Source organism: Anoplophora glabripennis, unplaced genomic scaffold (assembly GCF_000390285.2).
Source record: "Anoplophora glabripennis isolate ALB-LARVAE unplaced genomic scaffold, Agla_2.0 scaffold63, whole genome shotgun sequence".
Lineage (NCBI taxonomy): Eukaryota > Metazoa > Arthropoda > Insecta > Coleoptera > Cerambycidae > Anoplophora > Anoplophora glabripennis.
In genome coordinates this window covers 140,753-166,257 of record NW_019416222.1, presented here as the reverse complement: position 1 = coordinate 166,257, position 25,505 = coordinate 140,753, and the positions used below count along the sequence as shown (strand labels likewise).

At 32.6% G+C, this 25,505-nt stretch overlaps 1 protein-coding gene across 1 annotated transcript; it reads left to right on the top strand.

Moving 5' to 3' along the window:
* The first annotated feature begins 660 nt into the window (after positions 1 to 660).
* LOC108912727 (UDP-glucuronosyltransferase 2B15-like) lies at positions 661 to 15,592 on the top strand. Its single transcript, XM_023454434.1, has 4 exons — positions 661 to 1,002; positions 9,694 to 9,916; positions 11,933 to 12,155; positions 15,138 to 15,592. The coding sequence occupies exons 1-4, from the start codon at positions 793 to 795 to the stop codon at positions 15,433 to 15,435; spliced, it is 954 nt and encodes a 317-aa protein (XP_023310202.1). The 5' UTR covers positions 661 to 792; the 3' UTR covers positions 15,436 to 15,592.
* The last annotated feature ends 9,913 nt before the right edge of the window (positions 15,593 to 25,505 follow it).

The following is a 25,505-nucleotide window of genomic DNA, read 5'->3' as shown; positions in this document are numbered from 1 at the left end:
TAAGTTATCTTTAACTATTGTGTTATTTTTTTTTAAGAAACGGCTATAATTAATAATGTTTGATGACGGCTTTCTAATTGAAAATTGTTAAATAAAATATGAATACATTTAAGTATCGAAATTAAAATCGATTGCCAATCAAAAAGAGCATTCCTTAATAATATATATCTACGAAGTTATTTTGTAGAAAATTTTATTATTCATGCATACTTTATGTCCCAAAATTGACGTAAGCCTTGAATTTAGCGCCATTTTTGCGGTACAGTGTTGCAAACAAGAAAAAAGACAAAACATCAAAGCGGTTCGTGAGAATATTGCTGAAAGTAAAGTGTCCTTTATCGAAATATTGGTCCAGGATTATCAAATGAAGTGTCTTCTGTCATCCTAAACCCTTAATTTGACTTGTCCGGGATCGATAGTGGCACTAGAAATTATTTTGTTGTACCGTGTAGGAACGCAAATTTGTGGATAACTTTTTGGATGATCCACCATGTACTTTCATCGAAATATATTGGTCCAGGATTATCAAATGAAGTGTCTTCTGTCATCCTAGGTCCTTAATTTGACTTGTCCGGGATCGATAGTGGCACTAGAAATTATTTTGTTATACNATTTTCAGAAATATATAATTGCCCTACAATTTTAATAAGCTCCTTAGAAGTATTCACAAGATTCCACACTGAAATAGGAAATCCTGCGCATCCTGGTTTATATCCTGATTTGGGATCACCGTTCGTCTATCCTCTGAGTTTTAAAGAAAGGGTGACAAGTACGATCTACTACCTATATACAATGTTATTCTACGATTACTTTAGTTTTCCTTTGAAGAACAAATTTATGGCCAAGTTTTTCAACACTACTTCAACAATAAACGAGTTATTGGACAACGTCGACATGCTTTTCCTTAATGTGAATCCAGTTTTGCAACATGTTAGAGCTATTGGTCCCACTACAATCAATATCGGTAGTATGAGAGATAAGTCTGCCAAACCTCTATCTCAGGTACGTATTAACAACGATTTGTTTCGTAATAACTAAATATATTGTGCTTTGTATCCATTATCTTTATAGTGCAATGTTAACAGCTACATTATTTTTTAAAGCGCTTAAATACATCTTATATGAAAAAACTATTATTATTAAATACAGATGCAACATTGTATTGTATTCAGATAAACACGTGGTTGTTAAGATAAATATCTATTTATTGAAGCTAATTAAGCTTTCTCAGAAATTAAAAGTTGTAATTGGCTATGTAACAAAGCAATTACTTTTAGGGTCGGAACAGATCAAGAGTTATTTTAATATCTCAGAAGCCATTTTGTATTAAATTTTTAAGTTTCTAAAGTATAAATAAAATGTTATCATGTTTTTTGTAACCAAAAACATAAAATTAAAATTTTTCGAACAAATATCTGAAGAATATTGAAATTTGTGATTTAATAAAACCATATACCGTATTTAATTTTTGCAAATGCATTAAATATTGCTTTATATGGAATGAACGAATATTGCTTTCTGATCAAAATAAACAGATTTAACTCAACTTACCTCTACCCTTTACTTTGTTTAGAGGGTATTAAAGAAATTAAAAAAAAATCTCAAATAACTGTGAAACGCCTTGTAAAATTTTGTTGAAGGTTGGTGAACTGTTGGTATAGGATTAGTCAGTACAAAATGCAATATTTATCATAAACACAACTACAAAGTAACACAAAATGTGTATAATAAGTACTAAATCTAGTATAAAACTTAAAACTTACGTAATACAGTCTAAAATATAATTTAGCAAAATGACAATAAACATAATCGAAGATCCACTAATACATGCTCAAAAACTCATTAATTGAGTAAAAACTGTTTTCAGTTAAATAATGTTTTATTTGTTTATTAAATGTTTTATTACCAGTGATGTTTTTATATTGATGTATATTAATATTCCCTTATATATTAGGACTCTTCATATTTTGTCAATTTATGTAGGGGAATCATAAGATTTTTACCTCCTCTGGTAGGATAATTATGATAGTAGTCTCTTGGTAAAAATAAATCCTTATTATCTCTTACATATAATAGGATTTGTAAAATGTACACACGGTAAAGTTAAAATTTGTAATTTTTTGAAAGTATTTCTATATGATGCATATTTGGACATTCCTAATATATTTCGAGTACCTCTCTTTTGTATTTTAAGAATTCTTTCTGAACTATGAGATGCACCCCAAAAAATTATACCATATGATGCTCTTGATAAAAATTCTGCATAATAAAATGATAAAACTGTTTGTTTATTTGCAATTTTTGATAATCTGTAAAGTGCATAACATGTAGAAGATAGTTTACATGCTAATATATTAATATGTGTTTCCCAATTCAAAGCATAATCAATGGTAAGTCCTAAGAATTTAGTAGTATCTGACTGCTTAATAGATTTATTCTCTATTTTAATTAAGCTACTCTTGTCGCGAAATGAATTTCTAGGTGAAAATATAATAAAAAGTGTTTTCGTAATGTTTAAAAATAATCTGTTTAATTTGAAGTATTCAGCATATTTTGTGATATCTTTTTGTAGAAAGGATGAAGTATCTATCTATGTGATTGTCTCCACAACACAAATATGAGTTATCATCAGCAAACATTATTAAATTATTAGTAAAGTGGGTTGACAAGTCATTGATAAAAATTAAAAAAAGTAACGGACCAAGTATTGAACCTTGAGGCACCCCAAGTTTTATATTTAATTTTTTCGAAATAGATCCATTTACCGCAAATACCTGTGATCTGTCACTGAGATAAGATATTACCCAGTCTTCAATTTTTCCACGCAACCCATATTTTTCAAGTTTTTGAATTAAAATTGCAGTTTGAGTAGAATGATTTTTCCGAAAATCATGTTGTGCTTCTGACAATATATTAAAATTTTCTACAAATTTTAAGATTCTATTAAATTCTTTAATTAATTCTTTGATTCTGAATTAATTCTTAATTCTCTTAATTCTGTAATTCGTTAATATAAATGTCACGTTATGACATATTAAACGAAGAAATTGGATTAACAAAAATACCGCCTACGTTGAACAATTTTCATAATTATGTCGGAAATCATGCAATAGCTTTTATTTTTTGTCTTAAAGGAAAAAATTTCTTTCTTGTAAAATTTTTGTACTTATAACAGTTTTGGGTTAATTAATTAAATTACCGTCTTTCTAACTATTTCTGACATTTTCTAATTTTTCTCCTTAAGAATCCATTAATTAGAAGACTTTGACAAACCGGATAAGATTGTGTTTATTATCTATCTTAATTATAGGCAGTGATTGTAAAAAAATCCATTTATTTACTTTAGTGTTAATGTTCTGTTATCGCATCGTGTGTATGTAATCAGGAAATTACATCAAATACTTCGTTGAATCATGGAAAAATGTTTTCTTTCTATGATAATTGCTTTTATTTCAACTGAATTTAACGTTTTTTTATTACAGTTTACAATACTTATTTTTTTTAAATGCCCATTACATTCTATTCCTTTGTTAGATAGAGAATTCCAGAACAGGTATTTTAAAACTAATGTTCGAAAATCACTAATGACGTCACTACAAATTTTACAGCGTCTTATTAAAATTATTAAACATGCTTCTCTTTTTTTAGTTTTGGAATATATAAATTACTATAAAAAACTCAGATGTTTCAAATTGTTAATGTACAGGGTGATTTAACTTTAAATACAGAAATTGCAGGAATAGATTAATTGACAAATTATAAGCAGTTTGCTCTATAGGCTTTTTTCCTGGGGGCGCGTTATTTGAAATACACCCTGTATCAAACCCTGTGTTAAAGTTTACAAGAAAAATTATATTTTCTGTCATATCTTTATAATGCGCTGATGGATTTGAATGAAATTTAGTGTACTCTTGCTTTGTATTAACATAAAGGGACTCAATTCTAGCATGTTTTAAAGTTTGAGGAATGTGTACAGTGCCGACCCTGAAAGGGGGCGATTTATTTTTCTAATGTGATGTGGTATGCTTTTTTATTATGACAAGTTTTTATGTCAGTGTCATTAGCGAATTTGCTTGGTAATTCAAGATGTTGCGTTTAACGGAACCAGAGAAGTGAGAACTATCATAACTTCAGACTGGTTGGTCATTGCAAGCAGTTGCGGTTGATCTGCATGTACGTTATATTCACGGAGGTGGGCGTCGAAATGTAAGCAGCATTGGAGAAGATAATCTATTCCTTGACCACCTAAAAAGAAATCCTTCTGACAAGGAAGCAAGCGGATGAAAGATTCGGAGGTGAAGAATTATGTGGCCGCAGATAAAGTTGCTTTGACTCCCCAGCATAGAGAACAAAGGTAGGAGTTTGCAAGACAATTTGTAGGAAGACCACACAACTTCTGGGAGAATGTTATATTTTCGGAGGAGAAAAGTTTTCAGACTTGTTTCGATGGTTCTGTCCGTATCTACTGACCGAAGAATACAAGGTATTCGGAGCCCATATAGTGCAACGGAAGATTTTCCATTAACATTTGGACTAAGATAAGCTACCAAGGGTCTGGTGTTTGTTGGTGGATGGAAGAGCGTCTCACTGGACTTCGGCTATGTGCGCATAATGGAAAATGTTATACTGTACCATCAGAATTTCACTTTCCAGCAGGATAATTGTTCAATTCACACCTCAAGTGTTGCGTCAGATTGATTCATTGATAACAACATCGATATTTTACCTTGGCCCTCAAAGTCCCCTGACCTCAATCCTATCGAGAACGCCTGGGGATCTATGGTGAAAAAAATCTACGACAGAATCTTCCATCCAGCTAACGCCGAAGAACTTTGGGAGGCAACTGAAAACGCATGGGATAACATCACTAAGGATTACACATGACCATTAATTTAATCAATACCACGTAGATTGCAAGTATTATAGACAAAAATGGTGCTTGGACAAAATATTAACTTATGAATCGCGTTTTTCTGACGACGACAAGTGCTTCGTTATTAGATGTCGGTGACGGGGATTGAATAGCCGCTAGAATGTTACAGTTTCAATTCATTTCCTTCTTGTTCATTTCAAAAACAACATAAGTCAAGAAATTTTAATTTTCAGTAGAATCGAAAAACTGTTTTGTAAAAAACATTTTTATTCGAAGAGTATGAATGGTTTGGTAAGAAAAAAATGTTGTACTTACCATGGCTTATGTGGTTTTTGCACGGAAACCTCCTTCTTAGTATTAAGTTTTAATTTCAAAGAAAATAAGTAGAAGAATATTAAAGTACGATGCACTCTCTTACAAGAAATATTACAACAGCGGAAATAATTAAAAGGAACATAGGACATAACGGAATACATCTTGAACGTTATTCTCCTCTGTGATGTGCCATTGTAAAATTCCCTTATATGATGGAATTTTTTATGTTTGATATGCTCTATGTTTTTAGGCTTTGAATATTACAAAGCATAGACTTGTCTATATAGAGTAGTGTAGTGTAGCATAATGTAACTATTTTCCATAATATCATCAGTTAATAATTTTGACAGTGACATTAAATGTCCGTTGCATACCCAGATTTTTGTTATCGAAGAACATTCATTTGACTTTATTTGATAAGATTTTTAGGATTTTTTTAAATGCGTTTGAATTATCTTAATAACTTTAAATAAAGTGAAAATTATTGTGATAAAAAGGTTAACTAAAAATTATTGACATAAAATGTCTTTCAAGACACGTAACTTTTTAAAGAGGCAACATTGTGCTATAGTTATTTACGTTACAAGGACGGGAAAGTACAGAAGTCTAGATGTTTACGGACGAGGCGACGAAGGAGCCGAGTTGGGAATTTCTAGACGAGTACTTTAATGACATTTCACGGCCGTGTATAGTACAACGTTTTATTTCATACTGTGTTGTATTAAAAATNCTTACAGGGTAGTTAATTGTATAAATTTTACGTAACTTCACGTTTTTCGCTTATAACTTTTTTCCGTTCGTTTCCACGAGAAAATAGTATAGTTATTTACGTTACAAGGCCGGGAAATGGTATATTAAAGTACAAGTCTAGATGTTTACGGACGAGGCGACGAAGGAGCCGAGTCAGGAATTTCTAGACGAGTACTTTAATGACATTTCACGGCCGTGTATCGTACAACGTTTTATTTCATACTGCGTTGTATTAAAAATGAAATTTTAATGTTTTATTTTACATAACCTGCCTGTATGTAGGTGTTAGCATGGTTTCGATTCTTGTTTTATCGCATGGCTTTTGATTTAGCTTAGTGATCTAAAAACAAAAATAACAAATTTGACAGTTTGTCATCCCGTGCGTATTTTGTGATAATTTTCGTAAAAAATGGAAGAAATCGAGCTAAAATGTGCTGAAGCAACCAGTAAATTGGTGCCTACGAAGTCTTCTGCTCGTTATGAGAAGGAATACCAGCTCTTCAACGTGTGGAGAAAAACCTATAAGGTGGAAAACGGCCTGAATGAGAATATCCTTTTGGCATACTTCTTGGATATCTCCAAAAAGATGAATCCTGTGACAATGTGGGCAAAATATTCGATGCTCAAGTCTATACTGATGATAAAAGGAGGAGGTGATATTTCAAAATATCCAAAACTGGTGGCTTTCTTAAAAAGGCAAGCAGTTGGTCATCAGGCAAACAAATCAAAGGTTTTAACAAGAGAAGAAGTTAATAGATTCATGAAGGAAACCCCATCAGAAGAGTATCTTTTGATGAAGGTAAATAAGTTTAACCTTTTCATTAGTTTTGAATTAAACAATGTGCATCTTGAATGATATAGGTACTCAATGTCAATTAATTACAAAAAATACATTTCTTGGTTTCGTTAGTCGAAATTTCATCAATTTGACAATCAGTTTTAAACCATTTTATCTATTGTTACATGTAATCGCAATGTTAGGCATTGCTGGTGGTTGTCGGCGAGAAGAGTTATACCATATGACCCTAAAAGACATTGAAGGTTGTGGCACCAAACTAATTATAACCATTCCCATTTCTAAGATGAATACAAAACGGGTATTCACTGTATTGAGTGACGACAATGTATGAATAAACTTTCTGGAAATATTCAGAGAATACGTTAAGCTCCGACCTAAAAATATGAAGGAAGATTTTCTTTTTTTTGTGTTATAGAAGAGGAACATGTGTTTCCCAAAGAGCGGGCATACATACCATTGGGGGACTTAAATGAGTCCGGGAAATAACTCATTACAGTACAGTATGAAATAAAAGTACTTTTTTTCGTCTTCAACAGACCTACAAAACAGAAGAAGTTTATTTATGACTTTTGAATTAAACATTTATAAACTGCGTTATTATTACCCGAAAGTTCTGGCATTGCATCCTCTCATTCTAATAACGCACACGAAATCTGGAATCGGTAAATTGAATAGTTTACAAGTTATGGCCTTATAAACAAATTAACTAATTATTAGTCTGGACGATTCTGAGGATCTTCCACGATCGCACTGATTTTTTTCAAGGTAGATTTCATAACAATACGTTGAAATCTATATATTTTTTTAATTTGCAACCTGGAATTTTTTTTATTTTTTAGCCTTAGTTGCAAAATGAAATATACGACGCATGAGCGTGATATAGTTATATATTATTCAGAAAGCTTATGAAAAGAGCTTTAAGATAAAAAAAAATCGTCAAGATTCGTTGAAAAACAACAAATTAAGTTGATACTCTAGTACTTTCCCAGGTAAAAATATTTGCTTTGTGGAAGTATTTTAAGTGCATAAGAAATATTGTCAAAGTCCATTGATTTTCGGCGAGCTGTGGCGCGGTGGAAGGGTGGGGGAAGCGAACGACAGCGAGTCCGAAGAAAATGACGATAATATTCATAGTCCTGCCATTAAATAAGGGAAATTCGCTTAAAAATAATATATTTGACAGTCGGTAACTCCGTTGTTTTTCAACGAATTTTGACAATATTTTTTTCATAAGCTTTCCGAATATGTAATAAAATATAACTATGTCACGTTCGTGCGTTGATTATTTCATTTTACAACTAAGGCTAAAAAATAAAAAAAATTTCAGGTTGCAAATTAAAAAAATATATAGATTTCAACGTATTGTTATGAAATCTACCTTGAAAAAAATCAGTGCGATCGTGGAAGATCCTGGGGATCGTCCAGACTAATAATTAGTTAATTTGTTTATAAGGCCATAACTTGTAAACTATTCAACTTACCGATTCCAGATTTCGTGTGAGTTATTAGACAGTGATAAGGAATGAAAGGATGCGATGCCAAAACGTTCTGGTAATAATAACGCAGTTTATAAATGTTTAATTCAAAAGTCATAAATAAATTTCTTCTGTTTATAACTTTTGAGCTAATCAATATTTTTTGACGCTCGAGGGCCAGTTTTGTAGGTCTTTTGAAGACGAAAAAAAAGTACTTTACTGTTTTCTCGTGGAAATGAATGGAAAAGTTATAAGCGAAAAACAAGAATTTACGTAAAAATTATACAATTAACCACCGTGTAAACAATCTTCCCCCCATTTTTATGACTGTGGAATAATATGTTACTGTACATAATATTTAGCATCTACAGTGATAAATTCAGCTTGCCGAAACAAAANCGCAATGATAGGCATTGCTGGTGGTTGTCGGCGAGAAGAGTTATACCATATGACCCTAAAAGACATTGAAGATTGTGGCACCAAACTAATTATAACCATTCCCATTTCTAAGACGAATACAAAACGGGTATTCACTGTATTGAGTGACGACAATGAAGGAATAAACTTTCTGGAAATATTCAGAGAATACGTTAAGCTCCGACCTAAAAATATGAAAGAAGATTGTCTTTGTTTGGGTTATAGAAGAGGAACATGTGTTTCCCAAAAGCGGGCATACATACCATTGAGGGGGGAAGGGGTGCACCAAAAAAAATTGCGGGATATTTGAAGTAGTTGGAACACCCAGAAAAATATACGGGGCATTGTTTCCGCAGAACATCTGCCACTATTTTGGCGAATGCGGGAGCTGATTTATCAACACTGAAGCGTCATGGTGCATGGAGAAGCTCATCTGTTGCGGGACAATACATTGAAGATTCCTTAGAAAACAAAACAAAAGCAGCAAGGATGATTCAAAATGGAGAAAACTTTATACAGGTTCTTCAGACCAAGCAACAACTATATCCACCACCACTACCGTGTCTAGTGAAGATTCTGTCCCTAAAGGTATTCCTGCATTCAGCCTGCAAGGAAATTCACATTGCACAGTTACTGTTAATTATAATTATAATTAGTTTTTATAGGCTTGATTTTGTAGTGTTAAAGATAAAATCTTTTAAAAATGTGAATATTGTGTTTCTTTAAAGTAGTCCGGGAAGTAAAAATTTTCCGGACTCAGTACTGTAATGAGTTATTTCCCGGACTTAAATGAATCCGGGAAATAACTCGTTACAGTACAGTATGAAATAAAGGTAATTGAATTTAAATCAGTCTATTTTCATTCAAATGAGTTAGCTTTACAGTATGGCCCGTTTGTTTCCAGATACTCCTCTATTAAATAATCTTTTGTATGGTTTACAATATGAAATATATTCTATATTTGTTAAAATTTTAGTCGCTATCGTCACAAAGTATAACAAATTATAACATATTAAACTGTTTTTTGAATAAAATAATAATAAATCAAACACTATTTATTACAGGACATAAAAAATTTCTTGGACAGTGCTGCCAACGGTTTTATCTACTTCAGTTTAGGAAGTAACGTTAAAAGCAAAGATCTCCAGGCGGAGTCTCTAAGCGCTATCCTTGAGACTTTGGGTGAATTGCCCTATAAGGTACTATGGAAATTTGAAGCAGATACGTTACCTGGTAAACCAGATAATGTGAAACTAATAAAATGGGCGCCCCAGCTTGGTATATTAGGTGAGTAATTCAGTAAAATTAATAATTTAAGAAAAGAAGCATACTGATGTGTTAATTTAAATTGAAATAATTATTACAGAAACAAATAGTAAATAAGGTATCTATATACGGATAACAATGCGTCAATGTTGACGAGATAGAGCTCTGACTCAAGTACATCAAGGGCATTATTATCCTATAACACCCGTTATGCCTTCAACGTTTAATGTCTTACTGGTCTGTTCTTTAATATTGACAAAAGTCTGATATTGCAAAAAGGAAATCCATGCATAATATCTAATTAAAGTGCATTTTAAAAAACTAATTAACTCGAATATTTATATGATTTAAAAAAAAGAATTTCAGATTCGTATTCAGGGGAACACGAAGTATTACCCCTAAAAAACTGACCCCCACTAAAAGTTACACACTGTAGAGATTATTAGATTATTATAGATTAGAATATACAGGTTGTTACAAATTCGCTTCTCACTACAGGGATATCGGAAACGGTAAGAGATATGAAGTAGCTTAAGGGCGCCGTATTCTTTAAATAGTGTTTTCCACAAAGACAAATAATTTCAAACATTTAATAACTGAATAATCTAAAGCTTATCAAATAATAGGAATGTTATGTCATGCCATCTGCGTATTTTCAAAGACACCGAAGTAAAATGAATAAAGAGGTGCAAAAAACGATCAAACCATCAAGCTTTTAGGTACTGAAGTCTACGAAAATACTAACTTTTTATATAAACTCCACATGTAAATATTCTTATAACATTTACTTGCTTAGTCCTACATATAAAATTGTTTACTTTTATTTATAAGTACGTGAAAATAATTCTTAAAATGTGGGGTTAGGATAACAGCAGAAGCATGTTTTACAAATGCTTTTTTTAGTTATTATTTTGTTTGAATAAATTTAAATAGTAACAATGAATAAACAGAACATCAAGGATTTTATTGTTGTGCTTACTTTTGTTCTACACGTTTTACTTTTCAAGATTTCAGTACCTAAAATCGCCAGAAATTTGACTATGTCTCGGCTAGGGATATGACCACGTTAAATGGGGGCGAAGTTGCATACTTAGGGGACCAACATTATGCATTTAAAAAATCAAGGCTAACATGATTGGTTTTCGAAATATTTGGAAAAAACCGAAATTTTGGAAATCCGTTTTTGTTTCATGTCAGCCTTGTTTGAGGTGATATTGAAAAAAGAAGAACATTTACTCATGGCAACTTTTTGCCCTCTATCGAATGGCATAATCAATTTTATATGTAACGTTTCGTCTCTCCGGGACCATCATCAACTTCATTTTTCTAAATACGACCCTGGAAATTGTATTACATTTTTTGCAAACCTTAATGACCCCCAATACAGCCCGAACCAGATTCAAACTTTTTGTTCATCTTCAATGTATTCGTTCCAAATTTATCTAAATTTTTTATTTAGATTGCTATGTTTATTGAATTATCGTAGACTCTAAGTGTCATTAGACCCTGTGATTTCCATCTAGTTACTTAAACTATTACCATCACACGTTACAATAAAACTTTACTGGTCATACATAAATCGATAAGTTGTTGCGTCAAAATTAAAACATTATACAATTTTAATTTCATTATGACAAATTAATTCTTAAAAATACATAGGAACAACCAAAACTCCAAATGAATATTATTTCTTACAAAATACAGTAAATGTTCAAAAACGTTCCCGTTTTGACACATGTTGAAAATGTAGATATATATAATATGATCGGAATTTATTATACCTGTAAAATATCTTAAAAAAAAATTAGATCGAAATTTGTTTGAAGTTTGAGCACTCAGAAACCTAAAAGTAACTATGAGCACGGGATTAAAACTCTAAAACTAAAACTAAACTAAAACTAATAAATAACATAAAAATTTCATATAGTTTTATTAATTAAGCACGGCTAGCGTATCGTGGTATACCGTCAAAATAATGTGTCATCGCCTTAAAATTAGTAGTAAATTTTTATTTTTAATCAATTTCATGTATTACAGCTCACCCAAACATAAAGCTATTCGTAACTCAAGGAGGTTTGCAATCGATGGAGGAGACAATTCATAATGAAGTTCCATGTGTTGTAATACCTTTCTTTGGTGATCAGGAGCAAAATGCTAGGTTGATGAATAATAAAGGTTTTGCTATAAAAGTTGGAAGACACCCGTACGTAAAGAAAAAGGAACTCAAGAATGCCATTGTTGAAGTGATTAATAACCCAAAGTATGTTAAAATGGAAACACCTAGCTGTTGCTAGTGTTGCTACTTATACGGGGCGTTCCTTAATGATATGCGAATATTTAAGGGTGTGATTCTACATGGAGAATTAATGATAGTTTGATTCATAAACTATGATCCAAAAATGTCCCGTTGCGAAAATACGAGCTGTTAAAATGTTAGCTAAAAGAAGGAAATTAATTAATATTTTCGAAGCCGCTTGAGATATATCAATGATATTTAGTACGTAGTGATAGTTAATAAAGGCGCATGTTTTAACTCTAGCACTGACGTGCGTACGAGCTCTGACTTTGATATTTTTAAAGAAAAAAAATGGTACGCCAATGTTTTTTTCCTCACATAAAATTATTTTTCAAATCTGCATTCAATTCAAAAGGTAAGTGCTCTCTTGAATTTTTGTTTTGCGATTAACCGTTTTTGAGTAAAAAAAAATCAGAATTATTAATAATTTAATAGCAAAAATTAAATACATTACAGGTTGGCACCTGCGTGTAATGAGCAATAACAATTAACAACATATAGCATTTACATAACATTACAACTAACTAACAATCAAACTATTAAAAATAAAAATGGTTGAAAATAACCGCCTTCACTTAATTAGCATGCTTCCGCCCCCCTTCTCATAGAATTGCGCACTCGTTGAAATATTCCCGGAGTATTTTTTATTCTATCAAATACTGCAATTATTCTTTCTCTTAATTCATCTACAGTATTAATGGGACTTGTGTACACTAGCGTCTTAAGATGGCCCCTTAAAAATGAACCTAACCAATTATTGAGTTCGGTAGAACTTGGTAGAACTTGTTGGATATTCTTGAGATCTACCGTGGCCAATCCATCGATTTGGATAAACTGTTTGTAAATAATTGAGAACCATTACACTGAAATGTGCTGGTGCACCATCGTGTATGTACATTCGGCTTCTTATTGCTATCGGAACATACTCAAGCAGCAAAGGCAAGATTGTCCGTCGTCCCGGCAGGAAGAATGGTCCAATAAAGTGTCTACCAATGATTCCTGCGCATACGTTGACCGAAAATTATTGTTGGAAATGGGTTTACATTCGCCCACAAATGACTGTTGTGTAATTTCAAAATTTTGATTGGCATTTCTTGAAAAATTAGCTTCTTTCGTGAATGTGTGATTTAAATTGCGGATTTTGCGCATAACATAATGAAAATATTACTTACAAAGGGCCACACGCATTGGAAAATCTCTAAGAAGTAATACCTATACTCTTAAAATGTAGTACGGAAAAAATCCACTAAAATTTTCCAAACAATTTGGTGGCAAATATTCAAATATCTAACGATCTTCTTCGTACTCGTTCCAGGATGTTCTTCGACTTAGTGCAGCACCGCTTCCTCAATTTCAGGTGTTACTATTTCGAGGTCTACCTTCATGTACGTTTTCGGACACTACCAGTTTCAAGAAGATGACGATGCATATTAGAAAAGGCCCAATTATCTGGCCACGCACGATTGGGATAATAAGAAAATATTCACAGCGAACAGGTTTGAATGATAGATAGATACTTACTCCAAAATGTCAGAAATGCAAGTGACACATTCCAGGTTAACTAGGTTTATTGCAAAATTGTATTCTTCAAGTAATTACATTAATTAATTACAATTAATAATACAACGGGTTTTACTTTTTTCTCGAAAACGGCGCATGGCCGGACAAGACTCAAGAGCTCTTAGCTTTCGAATTGAACGGAGATTTCAAAAATAAATTTTTATTTGGGAAAAAACCATTGGCGTACCATTTTTTTTCTTAAAAAATATCAGTCAGTGCTTGCACGCACGCCACTGTTAAGAGTTAAAAATTATGTATTGAAAATCATACGTTTTTGTTAACTATCACCAAGTACTAAATCACTGAAATATCTCAAGCGGTTTCGAAAATATTAAATTAATTTCCTTCTATTTACTAAAATTGCAACCCCTCGTATTTTCGCAATGTAACATTTTTGGACCATAATTAACTATCACCAAGTAATAAATCACTGAAATATCTCAAGCGGTTTCGAAAATATTAATTTCCTTCTTTTTACTAAAATTGTAACCCCTCGTATTTTCGCAACGTAACATTTTTGGACCATAGTTTACAAAGCAAACTATCATTAATTTTTCATGTAGAATCACACCCTTAAATATTCGCATATCATTAAGGAACACCCTGTATAAGGATGCTTTCAAAATTAAGATATATTCAGTGCATTAAAAGGAAAAACCTAAGATAAAATACTTAACCTTTTAAGAAAGTTATTATTCAGATCGATCGATGAACTGAGAAATATATAAATATTGGTCTACTTTACTGACACAACACATAGGCCCTCAGCCCGCTGCAAAAAAAAAATAAAAATTTGCTCTTTTTAAAACAGTTTTTTTAGAATGAGTTCAACGATAATCGTATGCCCTTTAAGAAATCAAAAGTTCATGATGAAACAGTCATTTTGCAATCTTAATGTAATTTGGCATTATCATTGTCATACCTGTGCAATTAATACGCAGTCATACAGGCGTGAAATTAATTAGAACTTCAGGAATTGTATGCGCTTTGGAAATTATGCACTTTATGCCAAAAACCATTGAATTTCGAATAGGCGTACGTGTAACAATCATTTACAAATGCAATATTTATTTACACTTTTAAGGGTGTCACCAGACCCTTTGGTTCCACTCTGCCCGTATGCCGACCGTTTTCCGATTAATTGTTGTTGCTAAAATACCGTTTAGTATGCTCGGCATGCGTGTAAATGTAATTGTAAAACGCGATTTTTTTTTCAATTAACAATTACCTTTACCGGTGTTTGTTCCACGGTTGTACACTGTGCATAATTAACGATACCTTGAAGGGCATAGGTGGAGGAATCATTCGGTTTTTTTGCAGCGGGCTGACGGCCTAACAGTGTTTTATTAAACTGAGTAAATATGAATTACTCGTTTCTGCTTACAGATACAAAAATTCAGCGCGCAGGCTCAAACAACTCTCCCTAGACACACCAATGACAGGTTTAGAGCAGGCCATATGGTGGACCGAATACGTCATCAGAAATAAGGGCGCTAAGCATTTAAGGAATCCTGCAGCTGATTTACCCCTATATCAGTATTACCTCTTAGATGTTATAGGTTTCCTAATTTCAGTAACAGTGATTACATCATCAATTCTCTTTATTTTGTTTAAGAAAGTCTATTACTTATTTAAAGCTCATCTAGTGGGTAGACTAGATATAACAAAGAAAAAATCACAATAGGCTTTAAGCGAATTTTATAATTGACTTTTATTTATTGATGACAATTTTTTAGTTTTTCACATCTAGCGACAGAACATTAAGAGGAGAAAAAGGATTAACTAGTTAGTGACATAGGTCACGATAAGTATTATGTAAAGTTTTAAATTTTGAAATTAAATAAATGAGCAAAATTAGTTTATAAGAGCTGTAAAGTTATCTTTAACTATTGTGTTATTTTTTTAAAGAAACGACTAAAATTAATAATGTTTGATGACAACTTTCTAAATGTAAATTGTTAAACAAAATATGAATACATTTGAGTATAGAAATAAAAATGGATTGCCCATAAAATATTTTTTAATCACTTTTCCTTTTCAGATAATATATATTTATGAAGTTATTCTGCAGAAAATTTAATTATTTTTCATGCATACTTTGTGTCCCAAAATTCACGTAAGATTTTAATTTAGCGCCATTTGTGCGGTACAGTATAGCAAATAAGGCATCGTGACAGATGACAGTTTAGGGTTAGTAAAAATGGAGCGCTTCATTATTGAGCAATATTTTAAAAATAATGAAGATTTGGCAGCCTGCTACAATTCGCAAATTTCGTACAAAACATGGTTGGAATAGCGACTTAACTCCATCAACTGTGAAGAGATTATTTGAAATTAGGGAGACGGTATCAGTTAGTGACCTTAAAAAGTCTGGCCGTCCTTCAAGAAGTTCAACACAAAACATCGAAGCGGTTCATGAGAATATTGCTGAAAGTCCAGGAACATCAATTCTGCACTGTGATCAAGAATTGGACATTTCGAGAAGCTCTCTACAGAGTATTCTCATGAAATATTTGCATCATCATGCTTACAGAGTTCATAAAAACATATCGGCCATGTTAAGTCAGAGCTCCTTGGGGGCCACAAAATTGGACCATTTCCACCAATCCATATTGGACCAAATCTATGGTTACGCCATTGTGTTACCTCACCGAGTTTATCGCTAAAAAATGTATCAGCATTTCTAAATACGATATTCTATTACAGGTGTTATTGTAAAAATATGGATCTATAATGCCATGGACAGATATCGCGCACCACACGTTTAGTTTTGTAAAATATTGTCTTGTCATTATTCTAAATTCAGGATTATCTGGAGGCCAGTACCTGACGTACTGGGATGTTACAATTCCATTAGTAGAAAATGTATATTCATTAGAAAACATAATAAACTTATAAAAATCAATATTTTCATTCAAAATTTTGTTTCAATGTTTGATTAAAGTGTGATTTTAAAGGAAATATATTTTCTTTTAAAATCTTCTGAATATGACTTTTTTCACAATTTCTAATTATTTAGCACGATTTCTAAGGGACATCACAGGAGTTTTTATCAAGAATGCCTGTTTTTCGTATCTTGCAAAATGGCATGCTCTTACGCAAAATAACAATTTTTTGTTTTTGATCCACCCTGTACAACAAAATTGAAGTTCGTCATGGTGATTGGTATTTTCTAAACGAGCAGAAACTTTTATCAAGAATGCTTCTTTTTCGTATCTTTCACTTTTTGGTCCATTTGTCCTCTTGTAAACTCAATCCGCGGACATGTATAACACTATACAGGGTGGTCCGAATTTTATGCAGGAAGCTTCGAGGGCAGATAGATCTTTTTAAAATAGTAGGTGTTTGCCTTATAAACATGGGTCTGGAACGGCCTCGTTTTAGAGATACGCGATGTTGAAGTTATTAAAAAAATATATTTTTTGTTTATATCTCCGGAATCCATCTACCGATTTCAATAAAATTTAGTACAGACAATGTATGTTAGTAGACCTTGTATTCTCTAAAATATGAGCTCTAAAGATTTAACAGTGGTGTACAACTGGACAGGGTCACCCCCTTTTTATAAAAAAAACCTACGCCACTGTATTTTTTACAAGCTATTGTAAGAATTTATTTTCTAATGCACAAAATACGTAAAAAAGGTAACTTGAATTTTTTCCCTAAAGTTCACCGTTCTCAAGTTATTCATACCAATACAATTCCCTTGTGGCAGACACTTCTAACTATAATATTACAAGAATATTAATGTTTATGCTTAAAAGTAAGTGCAGTTTGTAAGCACATCAACAAAATTCTTTACACTCATCTTTTTGGATTAAAACAATATTTGGAAAATCACGACAAAGGAATGAAAGGCGCATAAATAAAATTTTAAAAGCATTAGGCGACGATCCTCGGCTAAGTACACGAAGAACGTCTGGGCATCTTGGGGTGAGTAAATCGGAAATTTGAAAAGTTCTACGTAAGTATGGCATTTACAACCTGTGCAACATTTACTTTCGGGAGATGCAGAGAGACGCCTGAATTTTTATCAGTTTGAATTCTTACTAGAAATACTTTGGACCGATGAGGCTACGTTCACAAGGCGACCATCTATTTGAATTATTAGAGGATGTTCCATTAAATATACGACAAAATAGCTGGATACAAATAGATGGTGCACCTGCGCATTTTAGGAGAATAATACAAAAATGGCTTAATGAAAATTGTATGAGATGATGGATAGGTAGAAGACCATAATGGTGCAGAGGGTCCAGTGTCTTGGCCAGCCAGATCGCCAGATCTAAATTCCCTGGACTTCTATGTCTGGGGTGATCTACCTGAAAAGTTTACTCTACTCCAATATATACTAGACCACAACTACTGCAGCGAATAGAAGATGGGTGTAATGAATTAAAAGAAAACCACCACATGATATTAGCTTCAATTAGTTCCATTAATAGAAGATGTCAGAAATGTATCGATGTGGGTGGTTCGCATTTTAAACAATTGCTGTAAATACGTAACGTTATTTTTGTTTCTTGTTTAGTTGTTGTTGCTTGGTAAATGTATTTTTAATATTATTTTGTCTTAGATTGTTCTTATTTGTAAAGATAATGCCTACAGGGAAAACTAAAACACACCAGGAACACTACCTCACAAGTGATGTGGAAAGAATTTTGTTCGTGTGCTTACAAATTGCATTTACTTTTAAGCATAAACATAAATATTTTTTTATTACTCATGACGGATAAGTCCTATGTTTTCGCATGTTTTTTAGGTCGGTAACTAGCCGTTTGCCCACTCTATTTATTTGCGTGCGGTATTATTACTTGTCGCACGTGAATTAGCAATAAAACACGCAAAAATTAAATATTTACACACTCGAAAATATTATTATTAATAAGTGACATTTAAATGACAGTTATTTGGTCAACTTAAACTGAATGAAAATATGTGGACCCCACCGGGGCTTCGCTCCTGGATTCTCAGATTTCATAAAATAGTATGTGCAATTCGTGCGGTTGTCTATTGCCCACTTGAGCGGATGAGCAACTGCGCTCTCGTGGGCAATAGACAACTTAGCGCACTTATTGCACAATATACTATTGTAATATTATGATTTGAAGTGTCTGCCACAAGGGGATTGTATTTGTATGAATAACTTGAAACTGGCGGACCTTAGGGAGAAAATTCAAGTCACCTTTTTTACGTATTTAGTGCATTAGAATATAAATCCGTTACAATAACTTGTATAAAATACAGTGGCGTAGGTTTTTTTCTATAAAAAGAGGGTGACCCCTGTCCAGTTGTACACCACTGGTTAAACCTTTAGAGCTCATATTTTAGGGAATGTAAGGCTTACTATCGTACATTATTTGTACCAAATTTTATTGAGATAGGTTAATAGATTCCTGAAATATAAACAAAAAATATATTTTTTTAACAACTTCAACATCCTGTGTCTCTAAAACGAGGCCGTTCCAGACCTATGTTTATAAGGCAAACACCTTTTATTTTAAAGAGATCTATCTCTCCTCGAAGTTTCCTGCATAAAATTCGGATCACTATACTGCATACTCTCAGAATCAATAATAGAATTACATTTTTAATTAAAGACGTGTGTTTTCTATCAAAATTACTTCTTGCGTGAATTATAGGACACCCTTTATTTGGTATTGCGAATATTGGAGAAGAAAATAATATGTACTCCCAATAATGTAAAATTAATTAAGACTAATTAATGCATCACTTATTTTAATTGATATTTATTACTTTATTATTATTACTTCATTATTACATCCTTGGGATAAGGCAGATGTCCTTTTTTATGTGGACCCCCAGTATTCAAGCGACTTACAAGTTTCCTTGCGTATTTTCATTATTTCCATGCAACTTAATTAGTTTGCATTAAAATTTTTTACTTTCTTAACTTATCAGAAAATTTCAATATTTCATGCGGTGTAAAAACTGATAGTCAGTATATGGCATTAGTGAGTATATTGTGAATATTCGAAATGTTTCTTGGATATGAAATTCTAGTGGTAGTTTTCGAGTCTATGGTGTCTAGTGTTAATATCTTGGCATTTGTGCCATGCCCAATGTATAGTTACCAAGCAGCATTTCGCGACCTTTGGAAACAGCTTTCTTTAAGGGGCCATAAAAACGGTGGGATGAAACAATCAGCTGTCACTTTGCTAAGGAGTTCTTAGTGTATCCTAGCAAAGACACAGCCAAAAAATACCTGGCTATGTCTAGGTCAAATCTTCGCCTGGTGACAGGTATTCAAACTGGATACTGTTGGCTAAGGAAACACTTTTACAATATGGGGAAGTGTGAAACACCTCTTTGTAGGGGAAGTGAACAGGAAGACGAGACGGTGTTGCACTTACTATGTGAATGCACTACCGTCTCGTCAACAAGAAAGTCCATGTTGGGAGAGCGCTGGCCTTCAATGGCCTATATTAGAGAGACCCCCCTGAGCAACGTCACCACCTTTTTCACTGTAATAGGCTGGTTGGCGGCTCAGGTGGATTGATCTCTCTAACGGGAGGATGTACAAGGGGCCCAATGGGGCCTAAGTGCTGTAGCTTTGCTACCCTCCCCACAATTCCAGACTCCAGACTTCAGAAGGGGCCATAAAGTGACCTTGATCACGACAGATCCACAGAGGAATAAGGAATTAACGAATCTAATAGAAATTGATTTGAGTTGGAGTTATAAGTTTCTCACAAATATAAGCAGTGAGGCTGAAAAATATTTATCACCATGGAATTTCCACCATTTCCACCATGATTCTATATATGCAATAGCTGAAGCACAATTGTCACAGCCCCAAATTCAAGATATTATACATGATACGAACAGACATTTTGATGTAATATTTGTGGAATTCATGTATCCTAAATATTTAGGTTTTGCTTTAATATACAGGGTGTTTTCACTTTAAATTTGGAAAATGCAGGAATGTATTTCCTATCAAAAATTAAGTGTAGTTTGCTCTATAAAATTTTTTTATGAAAGCCTTTCTTTTGGAGATACAGGGCGTTGAAGCTAAAAAAAAAACACTTTTTGACATATCTCGGCTATCCACGAGTAGATTTGATTTGAACATGGTACACATTATGCGTATTGGGGGTTCTCATGATTAACAGAATATTAGTCCTATCGCATTAACCAGTGGCGTGCAAAGGGGGGATGCGTGGCCCCATTTTAAAAAAAAAGTACGCCATTGAGTTTTTCGAAGAATGTAAAGTAAATTTAAATACTACCATACAAAAGCAATCTAAACGGTCTCTTGGTATTTTTCGATAATACGGAGCGTTCATGAGATTCTTAGACTATTAAGATTTCAATGCATGAAAAAAAATTACGACATTGGTTTTTTCGAAGAATGTAAAGTAAGTTTAAATACTACCATACAAAAGCAATCTAAAAGGTCTCTTGGTATTTTTCGATAATACGCAGCGTTCATGAGATTCTTGGACTATTAAGATTTAAATTTACTTTACATTCTTCGAAAAACTCAATGGCGTACTTTTTTTTTTGAAAAAGGGGCCACGCATCCCCCTTTTGCACGCCACTGGCTAATGCGATAGGACTAATATTCTGTCAATTATGAGAACCCCCAACACGCATAATGTGTACCAAGTTTAAATCAAATCTACTAGTGGATAGCCGAGATATGTCAAAAAGGTGTTTATTTTTCTTAAGCTTCAACGCCCTGTATCTCCAAAACAAAGGCTTTCATAAAAAATTTTTATAGAGCAAACTACACTTAATTTTTGATAGGGAATACATTCCTGGATTTTCCAAATTTAAAGTGAAAACACCCAGTATAATTGTCCCGTGATTCTAATCAGTTCCTTTGATGTGCTCACAAATATTCATCAGGCAGTAGGAAACCCTTCTCATCCTGTTTTGGATTCCAATATTGGGGCGCCATTCCAGGCACCGCAAAATTTTAATGGAACGATAATAAATACCATTTATTTTTTGCACACGTCATATTTTTATAATTATATAAGTTATCCCGCGAAGCAAGCGCACATGACAACATTTTTTAATACAACTTCTACAGTAAGTGACTTAATGAGTAAAATCGATATGTTGTTTCTGTATGTGAATCCAGTGGTACAACCTGTGAGGGCAGTTGGTCCCACCACAATCAATATTAAATATAGAATAAATACATTATATTAACAAAAAAATTATTTAATTTCATAAAACAGTCTGGTAATAACAATAATTTAGATATGCCAATGATATGAGCAACGATATTAGTCAATGTAGATCTAAAGAAAAAAAACGAGAAATATATATTGATACCTACAGTGACGTTTTATTAGTACTGTGTCAAGTCAGGATTATCTCATAAAAGAGGGGCTACATTTTTAGTGGAAACATGAATAGAAAGACTAAACAAAACAAGGATTTAACTATTTTATTTTTTCCTATGCTTGTGGGAAGTCTTGCATATTAAAACTCTTAAATCGACCTTGAACTAAAACTATCTTAAATTTTTTCTAATTTGCTGTTATGTTACCATACCAGAAAGCTCAAATTTATATATGAATTGGTACAAATTGAACATTTTACTTTGTATTTAAGTTCACTGTTAATTCTTATCTTTAGATATAAAAATGCAGTCAGGAGGATCAAGCGACTGTCCTTAGACACTCCAATAACAGGTTTGGAAAAAGCAATATGGTGGACGGAGTACGTCATCAGGAATAAAGGAGTTAAACACCTAAGAAATCCTGCAGCAGATTTACCTCTATATCAGTATTATCTACTAGATGTTATTGGTTTCCTTATTTCTGCTACGGTGATTGCATTATTGATCATTCTTATTTTCTTGTACAACATATTTAATTTATTTAAAGTTTATTTTTGTGACAGATTTGATTTTATCAATAAAAAATCCCAATAACTACTTGAATGTAGCATTTTAAGTAATAAATTAAATTGAGTTATAGAGTGTTTTGTTTTATTATAACAAATGTTGTATCGAATAATGATTTTGCAAGATACATAAAAACATATGAAACAAATGATATACATACATATATGCCACAAAAACACAGAATAACAATATTTCGATTTCCATGTGTAAAACCAAACGTTGATGATTACTTTATAAGAGTTTATTCGCTAATACTTTTTTTATTCCCCGCGTTACCAATATATTTTCAACCTGTATATCGTTGCGTAAGTTTAACAAAGTTCTTTGATCTATTACTATGCACTATCAAAACTATAACTATTTTGTAAAGTACTAATATAACATATTTTATTAATTGCGCATAAACAGAAAGTATTACACATGTTTCATATTTACTCATAACATATCGTGAATTAGATATATTCAGCTAGTATTGTTGGTTGCTTAGAAATGAACTTTTATAATACAATAATGATTTTTCACTAACAAAATACAATTAATTGATAAATTGATTTAATCTTTTAGACAAATAGAATAATATAAAAATAATATTAAAATATAATATATTATTGTCTAATATTTCTCTATACGGTTAGGAAAATGACAATTATAGTAAGGGCTCCATAAATTTATAAGATAATTAATTTGGACCAGAATCCTATCTAAAATATGCTCTTCAAAAATAAACAGTACTATTGACCGCACGTATCTAGTATTCCACTTGCTATACGGAAGTATACGAACTGGGCTAAAATTTTAGCATGCATTCCAACATCGTCCCAAAGTCACAAAGTAGCTTTCCAGGAGTACTGGAAAGGGTTGCATTCAAAATAACAGACCTGTAACACATTTAATACATTAAATTATAGTTATAAAAAGAGTATTTAACTGCAAAATATGTATAATCACATGCTTTTTTCCTAAAGATGGGAATCCACTGTTCTGTTGTTATATACAGGGTGATTCAGAACTTATCCAAAAAAAAATTCTGGATGTACAGGAGACCCTTATAAATACAATTTTGTAAAGAAATAATCAAAAAGGGCAGTTCGAAAATGATTTAAAAATATACACTTCTGCACGGCACTGGAAACTGGTCCACTGTAAAACCTGACCTCGTACAATGCGACCGGCATGGCGGTGTGATAAAAACGGACAAAAACTTTCGCAAGGAAAGAAATACGTCAATAGAATTTTATCGCACCTATTTTATATCGGCAAATTCAACTGCTTTTGCCTTTATTAATTAATACAATTAATTTGTTTTTTCCCGATTTTACAACAATTGTTCAAAATCCACCAACGTGTAAACACATTTGGGTCCGTCTTACTCAGTTTCTACGAACTAACACAAATGTTGTCTTGCTTCACCATAACACAAATGCTTCACCATAAATTAAAACGATATCCATATAGCAACTACACGCAAACCATTTTTGACACTAACTACCCATTTTTGACACTAATTACTAAAAAAAATATTGTAAACACAACAGATAACAGGTAAATACTGTTGCAACGACGATTGCAAAATACGATTTCAGTATTCGGAGTCGCTGAGGCCACGTGGCTCTCCACGGGCATTGCAAATGATGCTAGAGACTACAGTTGTCCAGCTATGTAGTCGTTGAATGTACTATAACTTCAATAATTTTTTTCTCGGAAACTATAAGGATTTTACAATTTTTTTTTACGATATTGACTCCATTTCTCATGCCGCATCTATTCCCATTTTTTTTTGGATAAGTTCTGAATCATCCTTTATACTGAACAACCATATATATGACGTCAGAGGGGAAAACTGGAATAGAAGACTCAGAATTTTCTGAAATTTCGCTCTGTCATAGGAACTCATAGCTTCTTTAATTAAAGCTCGAAAAAATTGAAGAATATGCAACAATTCCATGACATTGTTCGGAATTAATGGAAATGTGAATAATTAAAAAAAAACTGTAAAATAGTTGGCTAAAAAACTAAAGAGGATCTGTGTACTGATATTATTCCATTTCACTCCAAGATGCGTTCTGGCATGTTATGTTGGATCACGTAGCGTGATGTTTTGATATATCAACGTGCATGTAGAGGTTTTATCATACAAAAAAAAATATATGTTAAAAATTGATAAAATTTTATTAATTAAGGCACATAGGTATAATATAATAACTATAGTCCAGTTAAAAATGACTGAGTATTGAATGCCATAGGAGAGGAAGGACAATATTGTTATATCCATTAAATTAGGAAACGTTTTAGTGCCAACACCAGTTTTTTTTCGGTTAATTTAATCACAATAAAGGCATTTTGCTAATGAAAGAAGTTTGGGAACAAGTGGCACCACTACGACAAAGACACATTCTTTATTCATGTCGTACAAATGCATGTTTATATGCTTACCTTTCTCGCATACCTGTTTGTAGAAATAGCTCACGCCATTTTTTAACGGTTACTTTGAAAGGTTTATTGGTAGTATACTTTGTTATGTGAAATAAGTTGTTGGGTGAAAATTAAATGTCTAACAGTAAATACGAATTTTTCAGCGGTCTTTCAGCTCTCAAAGATTTTTAAATGACATGAAAATAGTAGAGACCAGTATATGAGAACAGATTAGCATGGGGAGAAATTAATTGCGTTCTAAATTAATTAGATATTCTCAATATCTAACTAATAAATTACTATTCATTTCAATTTAATCAGAAGGATTCGCTATGATTTCCGAAATATGCCAACAATAAAGTAAGCGTAACGTACGAGAGTACGGGGGGTGCAACAGTATGCACATATCATTCATCATCTGCACAGTGTCCTAAAAGATTGATTTTGGGCATTAA

Bases quoted from the DNA above. Each gene is read 5' to 3' on its own strand.
- LOC108912727 (XM_023454434.1), top strand. From the start codon at position 793: ATGTTATTCTACGATTACTTTAGTTTTCCTTTGAAGAACAAATTTATG. The intron at 1,003-9,693 runs GTACGTATTAAC...TATTTATTACAG, and splicing joins CTGCCAAACCTCTATCTCAG to GACATAAAAAATTTCTTGGA. The intron at 12,156-15,137 runs GTATGTTAAAAT...TTCTGCTTACAG, and splicing joins GAAGTGATTAATAACCCAAA to ATACAAAAATTCAGCGCGCA.